Source organism: Idiotropiscis lumnitzeri, chromosome 5, assembly GCF_059441095.1.
Source record: "Idiotropiscis lumnitzeri isolate Australia: NSW breed Sydney's pygmy pipehorse chromosome 5, RoL_Ilum_1.0, whole genome shotgun sequence".
NCBI classification, from domain to species: Eukaryota; Metazoa; Chordata; class Actinopteri; order Syngnathiformes; family Syngnathidae; genus Idiotropiscis; species Idiotropiscis lumnitzeri.
The window spans coordinates 21,984,944-21,999,216 of NC_142395.1; the positions used below are offsets into that span (position 1 = coordinate 21,984,944).

The 14,273-nt window shown below is 37.9% G+C and overlaps 1 protein-coding gene across 2 annotated transcripts; it reads left to right on the forward strand.

Moving 5' to 3' along the window:
* Nucleotides 1-1,881: 1,881 nt before the first annotated feature.
* On the forward strand, nucleotides 1,882-6,688 carry mc1r (melanocortin 1 receptor). 2 transcript variants are annotated; one of them, XM_088295725.1, is made up of 2 exons: nucleotides 1,882-1,975; nucleotides 5,134-6,688. In XM_088295725.1, the coding sequence occupies exons 1-2, from the start codon at nucleotides 1,918-1,920 to the stop codon at nucleotides 6,105-6,107; spliced, it is 1,032 nt and encodes a 343-aa protein (XP_088151851.1). In that variant the 5' UTR covers nucleotides 1,882-1,917; the 3' UTR covers nucleotides 6,108-6,688. The 2 variants fall into 2 exon arrangements, 1 of the variants encoding a protein (XP_088151851.1); XR_015843142.1 differs by lacking the exon at nucleotides 5,134-6,688 and adding an exon at nucleotides 2,219-2,525 and having other exon boundaries at nucleotides 1,886-1,975.
* The last annotated feature ends 7,585 nt before the right edge of the window (nucleotides 6,689-14,273 follow it).

Sequence of the window (14,273 nt, forward strand, 5' to 3'; positions counted from 1 at the left end):
GAAAAAAGGTCGTTCCGTATTTTCTTAAAAAATGCTGTAGACCAGTTTAAATGTTTTTTTCTCCCCTGACTTCTGAAATCTGCATTCATCCTAGACATTCGTAGCTAGCTCTACTCCGGGAATTCAAAGGGAGGTCTTAAAATCTTCTAAATATCAGATCTATGAAAATCTCCATTTAAGAACAATGTAAGCATTGTGTTTCTCAATGTCTTTATCACCTCAAAAATTATTTGCCTTCCGAGTAGTAAATAAATTCAGAAGTGCTCGTATTTTTCCTAAAATATTAGTATATAGTATAGTTTTCAATTATAAGTCACTTTATGTTTGAACATTAACACTGCATATAAATATAGGCTATGAAAAAACTGTACTTAAACGTATTGCACACAAATTAAATGGAAAATTGGAATGATTGTTTAAAAAGTAAACAGATCATTAACATTACATGCAAATGTATAGTACTGTATTTTAAAGAAAGACAACTGAGCTGCACAAACATGTACAAGAATGTATTAATAATAATATAGCTTCCATCTTTAATTGAATTTCGTGTACCACTTAGTGGTACTTGATGATTCGTTGTTTCTCCTCCAGTGCATATTTTTTTTTTCCACTGATCATTTTGGTTACAAAGTATTCTCAGTTCATTCTGACACCATTAAGAAATGTGACAAAATGTGTTTTTTTTTTCTTTTCAGGGGGATTGCGAACGCCCCATTTAAAAATAGATTTGAATACATGAATTGACAGTTAAAACAAATGTTCTATTGGCTCTTCGAAGTGTATCTATGGCTCCAGAGTGTATATAAAGAGAGATTCGAAGATATTTTTTCCATCAAATCATGAGTCTGCAATGCCTTGAAAACTATCAGGTTTATATCTGTCAGAGTAGAGAATGATCGGGCCTTGCTCTTCTGTAAAATACCGAAGACAAACTGCATGATAAACATCTACATAATTTGTCTCATGGTGAACTTACTTCCATTAAAAACAGCTTCGTAAACTTCCCCGAATGCTCCACTTCCTTTTATTATTTGTTTACACTGGAAGTTTGTGAGCTAATGAAGAGATAGTTATTGTTAAATTGTTCTCAGTTGACCTGGAGCTATAAGTGAAATATTTGAGGACTGTTCATGTGATCTAAATACACTTTTGAAAGCATCTCATATAACCAGTCCCCAGAAGCAGTTCCGTGAGGAGAAACAGCCCCTGACTGTTTCAGCCCTGATGGCGCCATCACCGCTGTACTGCCTTGTTGTAATAATTCCAAAGGACACAAAACCGACGCACGTACCAAGGTTGCAACTATCATGTTTGCTGTTTTTTGTTTGTTTGTTTTTTTTTTTCTAGGATGTGATTGAGAAGATTTTCGCCCCTGAATTTCCACGCAATCAACCAACATTTACAGCATGGAAAAAAAGAGTAAGGCTGTTAATGTTAAAATTGGTTTCTCGTGGCAGATAATTTCCCAAATGTTACACAAAGTCATCTGATCTTATATTGATTCATAAAAGGGAATTCCAGAGGGGCGGCACGGTACTCGACTGGTTAGCACGTCCGCCTCAAAGAGTTAGATGGTTTGAATCCGGCCCCGGCCTTCCTGTGTGGAGTTTGCATGTTCTCCCCATGTTTTCTCCAGGTGCTCGGGTTTCCTCCCACATTCCAAAAACATGCATATTAGTTTAATTGAGCTCGGTAAATCGTCCCTAGGCATGATTCTGAGTGGGACTTTTTTTTCCCCCTCAAACTACAATTTTCTTTTTTTTTTTTTACATAAGCTTGATTACTTAGGACAGATTTCAAAGCCAAATGTGTCATACTTCTGAATTTTAATGATTGATGTTGTTGTTGTGCTTTTGCAATAAAACATTTTAGCGGCTCCATCTATCTCCACCCCTGAGGACAACCACAACTGCAATGTGGCACTTGGTGGAAACACGTTTGACACCCATGATCTATTGCGTACGCTGCCCAAGTAAGTTCTGTTGTATTTAACTTTCAATACACTTGAAATTAATTTGAAAGTTATTAAAGATTTAATTAGTTATTTTTTTAAATATTTTTTTGTGTAATACATACAATGCCATTTCCATTCATTTCATTGGGGAAAGAAGATTTGTGATTCGAACCACAGTAATTGAGCTAAGCTGTCAATTTTAATTCATTCATGTCTGCTCCAACATTTTCTTTCATGCACTCATCCCTTGAGTAACGTCAGCACACAAGGAGGAGTCTAGTGAAGTCTCACATGGTGTACTGGGCCTGCATCACTTCTCTCCAAGTATTCTATCCTATCACTCAAATCACGTCAGTCCCGGTGCTTTTTGCAAAGAAGCTCTCTCTTGTTAGGCGGGACCGGCGCCTTCAGCGTGCTCAAGGCAAAAAACATGATTTGGGAAAAGTACATGTTCTGGATGTTGGTGTTTGTCAGCTTGCATCCATAAACAAACCGAGGAGACTCACTTTTCACGAGGATTGCTACTGGTACGTCCAATGCATTTTATTTTCATCCACCGGATCTTATTTTTTTGTTGGACCCTAAAGATAGAATTAAATAGAGTAGAAAATAAAGTAGCGCAGAATAGAAGACTAATCAACTTTGAGATGAGTTATTTTGATCCAGTCTAGTTTGACTCTCAAGGCGCCGCCTTTATCCAGTAATATTTACCTCAGACCAAATTTAATTCTGAAGAGAAATGAGTGATTCTTTCCAATCAGATATGGTTCTAGTTGTGCTATAATCGTCCTTCTTTCGTGAATTCTTTCACAGCCGATCCGGCTAGACTTAAGAGGTTATTTTCGCACTGTTCAAATATGGTACGTCTTGTCTTGCTAATCAAGTTTGACTCAAAATATTGACGATCCTTATACACAAGTCTGGTTTTGCAGTTTTATTTGCTATGGATCAACTTGAACCCTTCTGATATATTCAAATATGCTAACATTTAACCCCTGGCCTGTGTAAACCCTCCAGAAAGTCATTATAATAAAATTGTTGCCCAAGTGGACCTCATGTGTCACATTTTTGATGAACACGGAATCCCGAGTTTTTTCTATTTCTGGTTCCAAATTATGGAACGAAGCCCTCACAAGCCAAAAAAGCCAATTAAAACCCCTTCTTTTTAATTCCTTGGCTTTCAACGCATTGTTTCATTTGTTTGTATGATTTTTAAGTCCTTTGTTGGTTTTAAATGTTCTTGTTTGATTTATATTTATGTACAGATCTTTATTACAGCTATTATTTAAAAGTATACGAGGAATAAAATGTAGTTGATCTGAGTACATCCAACGTACATGTTATGCAACGATTGTAGTATGTAGTTAAGAAAAATTCTCATTATTTCATCGAGACGTGGGTGAAATCTTTTTTTTTTTCCAAATCTTTCGTGTATTTTTCATCACATATTTGTGCTATCTAAAATATTTGGAATGGAAAAACCTTATGTTCAAACTGCTCAGTCAAAATAACCCAACTGGGGTCATGAATTTGACCGATGCATTACTTGGGTCATTTTGCTTTTAAGATCCAAAAGTTTTTTGTTTTTTTTTCAAAAGAAACTTTTTTTTTCACCCCCAATTTTTTTTTGACCCAACAATTTAAAGGGTGTAACATGTAAATTTGTGGTCAATTCAACCCCAGGGGGGAAACCTATTTCAGAAAGATTTGACTCGAAACATAAAACCGAGCAGAATTACCATCCTAAACATCAGAAAGAAACGTCTAACATGATGAAAAGAATAACTGTGCATTGTATGTACGTGTTATGAATGTGTAAAATGTTTTGCCCGGTATAGTGTCTGTGATCACATTTACCACGGTATAAATAAATAATTTTTTTTGTGACACATGGTGAATAGAAATAAATTCCAGTTTGCTGTTGCTTTGCTCTTTCACTGTCCTCAACCCAACTGAGTCTTGCAAGTGAGTCACGCCCATGTCTTTTCCAACTGTATCCCCCTCTAAATTTGTTATCTTCAGGCAATCTTTTCCAATTCATGGTGTTCTAAAGAGCTCAAATGCTTTATATTTGGACATTTCTGAGAGGGTTTCTGGAACCAATTTGATGACATCAGCCCCATTTTGGGAAAGTAGTGCGTTTGCCACTGGTCAAGAGACAATCGTGCGTTGGGGTGGGGTGGGGTCAACACTCATCGGAAGATTATTAGACAAATTCTTCTCTGTCACACTTTCATTGTAAAAAAAAAAAAAAAAAAAATATGACAGCACCTCAAGGATAAACAAAATCTTTCCTCAGATCTCCTTTTGATTTGCGGAAGAGCTGAAAGACAGGATAAACTACCGAGAGAAACTCTTAGGTCAAGCAATGTGTCAAGTTATGTTAGTTTATGGTCCTCGAGCTTTTCTAAGATAGTAAAATTATCATCCAAAACCAAAAAATATGACAAGAAATACTATTCAAACCACCCAAAAAGTTCAGGTCTTCTAGTAGGCTTTTCCTGACAATTATTTAGCTTTTTGTTCTTGCACAGAGAGGTATTTGGAACTTTTCAACAATCCCCTCTCTGCTTTTTAGTGTAAGTGTGGTGAAATGATGCCAAAAAGTTACATCTTGGTTTTATGGTAATATAACACATTTTCCCACACGTGTTTGGGGATTTCCAAGTGGGTTATTACAAAATGCTGCTGGGCTTGGATGTCTTCATTTGTCCGATAAGTCTTGCCACCCGAGTCATATGAAGAAGACGGAGGATTCTTGTCACAAGTCGTAACTGCTTGGCAGAAATTCCCGCAGGTCTTTAAATGTTGCTGTGAGCCTCTTGGCAGCCTTCCTGATCATTTTTATTTTCGTCACTTTTTGGAGAGATGTACAAGTGCTATATTTATATTTATGACTGCCTCTGGTGTATTCTATTAAATCCTGTCTTGGAACTTCAGTGGTACCCTTCTCATGACTGCTACCACTGAACGGCAAGATCCTTCTAATGATGTGGAAGCTCTGTGGAGCATGACAAGTAGTGTAAGATGTGAGAAGGTGATGAATATCGAACAAATCGAAAAAAGTTATGGCCCTCAACATGCTTGGGGCACCCCATAAAGTCGCCCCCGACCCCCACCCCAAATCCACGCTCTTGATTATGGCAGACTCAAATGAAGCTTATTTTCCATTTCAGGAGCAATGGAGTTTTCCAACGGTTCCCAAAACAACATCTTCATGCACGACTACCTGGGCGACTTCCTGCAAGACAACGAGACCAACTCGAGTGACGCGGAACTCAACTCGCTGGGTTGTTTCCAGCTGCGGATCCCCCAGGAGCTCTTCCTGTCACTGGGCCTCATCAGCTTGGTGGAGAATATCCTTGTGATCGTGGCTATCATGAAAAACCGAAATCTTCACTCGCCCATGTACTACTTCATCTGCTGCCTGGCCGTATCAGACATGCTGGTGAGCGTCAGTAACGTGGTGGAGACCATCGTCATGCTTCTGCACGACCACGGCCTTCTGGATGTGCAACCGGGCATGCTGCGCCACCTGGACAACGTGATCGACGTGATGATCTGCAGCTCGGTGGTGTCGTCGCTGTCCTTCCTGAGCACCATCGCGGCGGACCGCTACGTCACCATATTCTACGCACTGCGCTACCACAGCATCATGACCACGCAGCGCGCCGTGGGCATCATCGCGGCGGTGTGGCTGGCCAGCATCACCTCCAGCATCTTCTTCATCGTCTACCACACGGACAACGCCGTCATCGTGTGCCTGGTGACCTTTTTCTGCTCCAGCTTGGTCTTCAACGCCGTGCTCTACCTGCACATGTTCCTGCTGGCGCACATACACTCGCGCAGCATCACCGTCAACTTCCGCAAGAAGCGGCGCCCGTCCACCAGCATGAAGGGCGCCATCACGCTCACCATCCTGCTCGGCGTCTTCATTGTGTGCTGGGGACCCTTCTTCCTGCACCTCATTCTCATCCTTATCTGCCCTACTAGCCCCTTCTGCAACTGCTTTTTCCGGAACTTTAACCTCTTCCTCATCCTGATCATCTGTAACTCACTTATAGACCCTCTCATCTATGCCTACAGGAGCCAAGAGCTGCGCAAAACTCTTCAGGAGCTGCTCCTCTGTAGTTGGTTCTTTGGTGTTTGAGGCTTATCGTGGAAGAAGGAAGAATGACAGTCGTCATTCCACTGACTTGTAAAAAATCTGTTCGGTTCAGAACGGGAAGCCTTGATCTGCCTTATTGACTTTTAACTTTTAACTTTTCACCTCAACGTAACAATGCCGCACAAAAACTGAATTTATGCTGTATTTAATCACATAATCATTAGTCAATTGTTTTTTTTTTTATTCTGACATTTTATTGGGGGGGCGACAGACTTGAACTTGCCAATGTATTCAACAAACGACGACCCTGTCGTGTTTACAAGGAACTCAAGCAGTTTCTCGTCCACTCTTATACGACACTATATATTTTTTAAGTGTTTTCTTTTTTTTTATGTAATGTATTTTAACAACAATTCTTTGTCTACCAGTGAATGATCAGTACACACAAGAAAGGGTGCAATAAACATTTTAAATATAAAAATTGGAAACAACTAATCGTCATGATCATCATCACCTTCATCATCTTTATTGAGAAAATCATCAATAAATTAAATACCAGCTCCATTATGTTAACACAAATATTAGCTTTTATAATGTAAATAAATACAATTGTGTGGAACTAATTAGCAGCAAATATTCCTTAAAGTCAACTATTATTGATCTTAATGACAAACTTCGCTTTTGCGCGTGTGTTTGTGCGCGTGTGCGGTATCAGCAGAGACTCAACCGTGACCGTTAAAAAGTGATGCCCGTGAAGAACAGATCCTGATATGTCCGGTCAGCCATTAATGCATGTCTTTGTGGAATTGAGAGCCTTTACCACGCACATGTTCAGGCACTGTGACTGGCAGCACATGACTTTCATCTTTTGTTGGTTGAGTCAATCATCTTTATTATCTCCATTATCTCACAAATCAAAATGTTTAACTGAATGTTCTCTTATGTTGGAAAATAACACACATAGCCGACTGTACTGTAATGCCTGACATACATTTATTGAATGTATACGATTCTGTTTTAATGTATGGGTTCATATATATATATATATATATATATATATATATATTTATTTATTAATTTTTTTTTTTTAATATATATATCAATATATCCTCCCACATTCCAAAGACATGCATGGAAGGTTGAACACTAAATTGTCGTCTTTATGTACCCTGCAATACCCGGCCCCAGCAGGGTCAGGCAAAAATGATCTGACCTATTTGCAGGTTAAATAAAAGACAAAGTAAAGAAACAAAAATGTATTTTTATTTTTGAAAAGTACATATGCCATTTTTTTAAATTGGTAATTGGATGAATCCCTCTTCCCCTCAATTTTTTTTTAAATCCTGACAAAAACTTGAAAGAAAAATCAGCAAATATATAAATCTGCGGTTGCTGAGCCACGAATATGATGGGTTCCACAGTAATCACTCGTGGAGTTTTTTCACCATTCCAGTTTCGTTCATTTCATTTTATGGTGAAGATTTTGCCTACTCATGCTTTACATCGAGGCCGACCTCACCCACAAATTTAGATGGAGTATTTGAGAAACTTTGTTCGATGAGCGCTTTTTTTTATGGCCCTCTCCCATTCAGGTCAACTCAAATTCATTTATATAGACCTTAACCACAAAAGATTCACATGCCCACAGCTGACAATTATTCACGGAATCTTCTAATCTTAGCAAGGCAAGGAAAAACTCCCAAAAACACATCTGGGGAAACAAGAAGCCTTGAGAAGGGGCCTCGAATGGGGGAATCGCCCTTTCAGATGATCAGGTTGCAATAGATGCCGTGTGGGCAATGACGTAAGAGTCCATTTGATAAGATGAAACGCTGCAGAATGACATCTTTAGAGAATTGAGTCCTCCTAAAACCCGTTGGGAGTTATGCAGGATAGCAAATCGCCACAAAGGAATAACTGTCTCATTTTTGTTACGAAAGCAAACAGCATTTTGACATATTTCCCAGCTATAATGGACAATCAAAATTACCTTGTCTCATTGCGTGACTTTTCAGCCTTCCACAACAAAAATGACGTTTCTGGATATGAAGCGAGATCCAGGCCGTACCAGTACAGGATACCGTTCTTGCACTTTACAATTATTTAGCTCATTCTGGAAAACTTGCATTTTGCTAAATTGGCTATGTTGCTAGATGTGCATTTGTATATATAGGCAAAAATAAATAAATAAATAAATAAATAAATTGAGACATATACTTAATTCGAAGTCAGGTAAATTATACATTTCCTAAAATCATTCATTTTTTTACTTCAAATGTTTTAAAAAGTCATCATTTTTCTAGTTTGATTTTGCTGTTTTTCAGTGAACCAATACAAACTTCATTTAGTGTTCAGTTAAAAAAAAAAAAGATTTATTCTATTATCTGATCATAGCAATGTTTCTTCATCCAACCATTCAATGTGAGGACAAGCGTTTCCCCCCAAAGAATAAAGAGCAAACATGAAAATTTGCCTTAAGGTTTGAAATTTGCCCTCCCTTGTGTGGGTGAGATAGCTTTCAATATGGACAAGTAAAGTAAAATCAGAGATTTGTTTCAAAATACACAATTTATGGTTGAAGATAATTGTAGAAAACAAGTGGAAACAATGAGAACTATGTCGTGTTAAATTGTGGCGTGACATTCTTGTTGGGCAACCACTTTACAGTCACTTTATATAACTCTGCTAATTTGTATAACGTTGCTTTTGATTGCTTATTATATGATTCTAGTCCACAGTAACTATTCAACCTTGGAAGTAAGCCTCGTAATGTGATTTCACAACATGCAAGCTTCCATTGTTTCCATAGAGCTTGTATACTCGACTCTCTTCAAGAGTGTTATTTGATTGACAGTCGAGTGGGGCGTGGTTTGAGACACCAACAGCGTTGGAGAGCGGAGACAACGGCTTGATTTTTCATGATTTTGAAGCCACATTTTAAATATGTCTCCTGGCGTTGTGTCAGTTACAAGACATACATTTCTGCTTCATAGTCTTTCATGCACTGCTCTGATTACTGGAAAGACTTGCTGGTGTATTTGTTGCTGAGTAATTTACCTGTGTGTGGTGCATCCAGAATTTGCACGAGATGTTTTCTGGGTGATTGTGTCTGCAGCAATGTTAGTAAATTTATTTATTCAATGTTACTGGAATGTCAACCCAACCCTACAAGTGTTTAAACTGCTGTGGTTATTATACAGGTACATCCATAGTCCCAGCCAAACTTGTACATAAACTTTATATGGATGTTAAGCAATCCTGTATAAAATGTAATCATTTATATGTTGTCACTTTGTCTCAAATAAAGAGACCACGTTATAAATATTCCACTATGTGAGCTTCCTTAAATTGTCTGAAAAAATGTAAGAGTCCAAACACAAAAGCAGATTATAGATTTGAGTATTTTTTTTATTTATGGTTCTGTGTTAAAGAAATACATATTGGAAGTTCTTATCAAATCAAAGAGGCTTATTTAGAAAATCTCTTGTTATTGAAAATATATGTCAGTTCTCTGATGCAGGGCTAGACACCTCTAAGAAAATAATTTATTTTAAAAAAAGACAAGTCATAAATGCTAACATAATGAAAATTCCACTATAAGAGTAATTATTATGCGTTGTGAATTACATTTAATAACAAGTCAGTGATAACTACAATCTCTTGAACTAACCTTTAACCTCAACTTAACTTAAATTAACGCTTGCAATAATTCTAACCCTGCAAACGGGAGTACAAAAATCTAAATCCTGTCGACCTACTTTAAGACCAACATCAGCGAAGGCCTCCTCATAGAATCTGCGGACGTGACCACTTAAACCAATTTCAGTGATGTAAGGATGGGAATTTCCCGATGCGCACCCTCAATTTTGAATTTCAATTAATTTATTTATAATCAAATTGTGAGGAAAATTAATTACATTTTTTTTATTTTAAAGATAACGAGGGGAGCAGCTTTGATTGGCCAGGAAGTGAGTCGTCTGTGTTCACGCCCACAACAGCGCAAATGTTCCTTTCTGCCTTTGCCTGTCTTAAAAAAAAAAAACAAGAAAATGGAAAAAAAAACAAAAAAACTCCGCCCTTTTTTTGTATATTGATGAACGTTTTATTCTAAGTTGTACAGTACATATGGGAAAAGGAGTGCCAGCTGCCATGGCTTGTTGTTATTATCGCATGAAAATTGTGTATCGGGTCACTTTTTCTTGCAAAAGTTGAAAGGCAGCAGGTAATCGTGTCCGTATAAACCGGCTCTAACTCGATTCATGTTGCCAGTAGAATGTCAAGAAAAGGTTTGATTTAGTTGTACCCAAAGCAAGTCGCCTCTTTTATCTCAAACTACAATCACTCTTTCAAGAAGCACGTCCTCTTCTGTCATGTGCTATCTGCCTTAAGCTGCTGTACTTTCCTATTTTAATAGCAACTAATAGAGCTCAATTGCAGCCAGTGTTGCTGCTAAAAGTAGGACCTGGATGATGCCAGGACAACCTTTGGGCATCTTTGAGAAAGTTGTGTGAAGAATTGAACTTTCAGACCATGTTTAAACACATGCGCATATTTTTTGGACATTCAGGATTGTTTATTGTAAGCAACCTTCTATGTGCTGTTTGTTGGCGTTCCCAGCCCATGGGGCATGATAAGTGGTCGGAAACCTCATCCATGAACAGGAACACATTTCATTAAGTGCAAAATTGTTGTGAAACTCCGAAATGCAACCATGTAGTCATGATCATTAGTTCATACTTTTCAATCTGCCTTGGCATTATTCTTCGGTTTTGGCGATGCATTCAGTTTTCAGTAGCTTCTAGTATATGTAGATCAGAATCAGAAAGCCCTTTTTTGTCATTGTACTCAGTACTAAACATAAACATTTTCACCAAAGTGTTATGAACATTATGTGTCTTTTTCAATCCAACATAACCTCTGTTCATCAAATAGAGGCACCATTGATGTATAACACAAGTGAGGCAAAGTGAAATTATTTTTAATTGAACCCATGATCAAGTGGTGTTGCTGTGCTTGTTGAAAATAGCTGCATCTAAAGGAAGGGAATTTCCAGTGAAGGTAATAGGATTTATTTTTCCCAGAATAAATAAATTGAAGTCCTTCTCTTATATAAAAAAAAAGAAAAGAACAAATCATGTTTTCAGTTTTTAATTACACTAATTAAAACTGCGGGCTAATAATCATTTTACTGCAATTAATATACTAAATCAGATTACTTAGTCAGCCGCAGGCTTCAAGCACGTCTTGTCACAGTTTGAAGCGCAAGGGTTGATTACTCACTTGCAGGAAGGCTGGATTTATTAAAAAACAAAAATGTATTCCTTTTCCAATAGAACAAGGCAAACAAGGTATTCTAATAATGAAAAACATTAAATTAACAACACTCCAAAATAAACACCGGGGAATAAGACTAGGAAAAAGCCTTGACTTGACTTGAACAGACTGCTAACACATACTATTACCCAACAATGACAGAAGGAAACCAGAAAAAAAAATCAAAGCCAACTGACGAGGAACACCTGCACCGAATATGCACACTATAGGTTACCCCATTTGGTTAGGGTGTACTCGAAATTACCCAGAATGCACTTTAAAAAAAAGTGGTGAGCTTTGATGGTCACGAAATCGGTTACTACATAGACCAGAATGCATTGCGAGCAAGAAAACATTTGAGCAAGCACAAATATCAAATTGATGCTGTAATTATACGCCACGGAAATAATTCCTTCTTTTTACTTTAAAATATGTACATCAAATGAAATAAAATAGTTTTTATTCACAATAGCTAGTCTCAATGTGCTGGTGTGTCATGATTACGGTACGGTAGTCATGTGATCGGCAGAGAGGAGAAAGTAGTGAGCTGGTTGACTGAATCGCCAAACGAAATGAGGGAGCTACCATATCGTGCTACATATAGTGCGGGACGATATCGGGAATGAGGCGAAAGGGGATAAAGGTGGACATTTGGACACAGTCTTTGACAAGACACGAGTGGATGAGGAAGCTGCTTAGTAGATATTTTACCTGCCGAATGAGAAGAAGCAACTGTGGCGGAAGCCAAACCGGGGCATGGCATTCACTTTCTGGATCTCGATTTGCCACCTCTGCTCGACAGTGGTTTTTGATGGCTTAAGAGAGAAAGACGCCCCATTTGTGAAAGAGGCAAAAAAAAAAGGAACTATAGAGACATAAAGAGGTATTAGTTATTTTTCATGGGAAATGCATATTAAGCAATAGGTAAACAATCCAACATGTCCAGGAAATGTAATTTGCATATTCAGACATTTAAAAAAAAATAGTATTACCATTTTAATGATAACAGCTGCCAATAAATGAAACATCAAATCAGTAAAATTGATTTACAAAAGGAAATTCAGTGTGGCACGTATTATACTGTTGTTGATCAAATCATGTGAAAATGATGTGTTATTGTTTGTCTCTGTGTGTCAACCCTGCAACCGATTAATGATCCACTCAGTCAGTTGGGAGCGCTGAACAGTGTAGCTAGTGAACGGGTGGATGGATAATATCCTATCCTAAATAGGCTATCACAACTCAGCCTAAAGGGGTGACATTTTTAGCGGCTAAGCAGTAATGCCTTGTGCGTTTAATTGCACAAAGCAGCTTTGTTCACCGTAAAGAAAATTATTTACAGTTCAACTATCCAAACAATCAACTCACTCAAGCTTTGTAGATTAGGGCTATCTATGACAAAAAACAAAAGTGTTATTTTGGTCCATCCCCCAGGGTCCAATCCCTGAGGGTGTACACAAATAACATATCAAACAAAAGCTTATCTTAGTGTGTGGATTAAAAACTGCATGAAAATTAAAAGTGTGATAAATTAATTAGAAATACTCAAGTCATGCAAGCGTTAAAATCAAATGACCCAACTATTCCCCAACTATCTCAAGATTAACATGTTTTCCATAAACATTTTTTGGTTGAGGTGCTGTTGTAGCAGTTGTATGCTACGGTACAATCGAGAGGCCGCTAACAGACGTGCCTACGTGGTAGCCATGTTGGCAACTTGGCAGGTGCGACGTTCGATTCAAACGTAATGGAAAAAATAGAGATTAGATTAGTCACCTTGGATGCACAACTGAGAAGGGGGAAAATCCAGATTTTTTTTCTACAGCTGTTGTTTACTTGAGCACTCGTCAACATTTCTCAAACATGCCATAATGCTAATTCAAGCCCTTCACTATGACATCAATTGTAACGGAGGTGAAAAATGGAAGCTCATGAGAGCAACCAGCTGCATCTCCACAAGCACCAGTCAGGTAAATTTAGATTAAAAAAAAAAAAAAAAAACTGCTTCAAGCTCGTTTGGATTTATTTCCAATGATTTTGTGATTGGCAACTAGTTTTAGGATGTATCCCGCCTGCTGGCCGAAGAGAGCGGGATAGGCTCTAGCTAGCATAAGCGGCTCAGATAATGGATGGATTTTTTTTTACTGTACTGGCAGATTTGATGACACGATAAAAAAGTACAAATATGTCATGTCATGTCTCCGTTTTGTTTTGTTTTGAATTCCAGCTGGAGTGGAAGATCACAACAAGCAATTTGTTATTATTGTTATCCTTGCCTTTTGCAAGCGTTTTTGGTTGTCTCATATTTATAATAGCGTCTTTTGTCATTCGTGAGTCTCGTGCGTTTTTTGTTAATAAACACTTTTTTTTTTGTAATTCCTTCTTCCGTCACCCGTGTTTAGAATCTGATCCTGTTCCGGAACCCGACATGTTCTTTTCTATGGTAATAAGTTGTTTCACAGTTTGGAGTATCAAGCAAGGTCATGGGAAAAAAATCAGGTACTACTGTATCTCTCAGTATGATTAAGTGCAGTGTTCAAATTTCAACCATAGCCATAAACATGTCGTGATACCACGGGCGCATGTATGACATAACAGCAGCAGTACACTAGTCATGCAAAGCAAATAAATTAAACTGAGTGGTTAATGCAAAAGTTAAGGATGCATATTTGCTTTAATGTGTTCATAACAACTGGGAAAATCTGTGTTTTAATGCATTATTTCCCAAATTAAAGCAAGAATCAGTTGATAAAGTTGTGTTGCATCTCGCCAGTTCTTGACTGAGGTCCCTAATTTCTGTGATTCTTTCTAAGTTTGCGGGGAACTCAATGTGGTCAAAATGTTTGGCTTCAATTTGTCACCAGTTGGACAAATGCTTGGGAGCCACAAACAGCA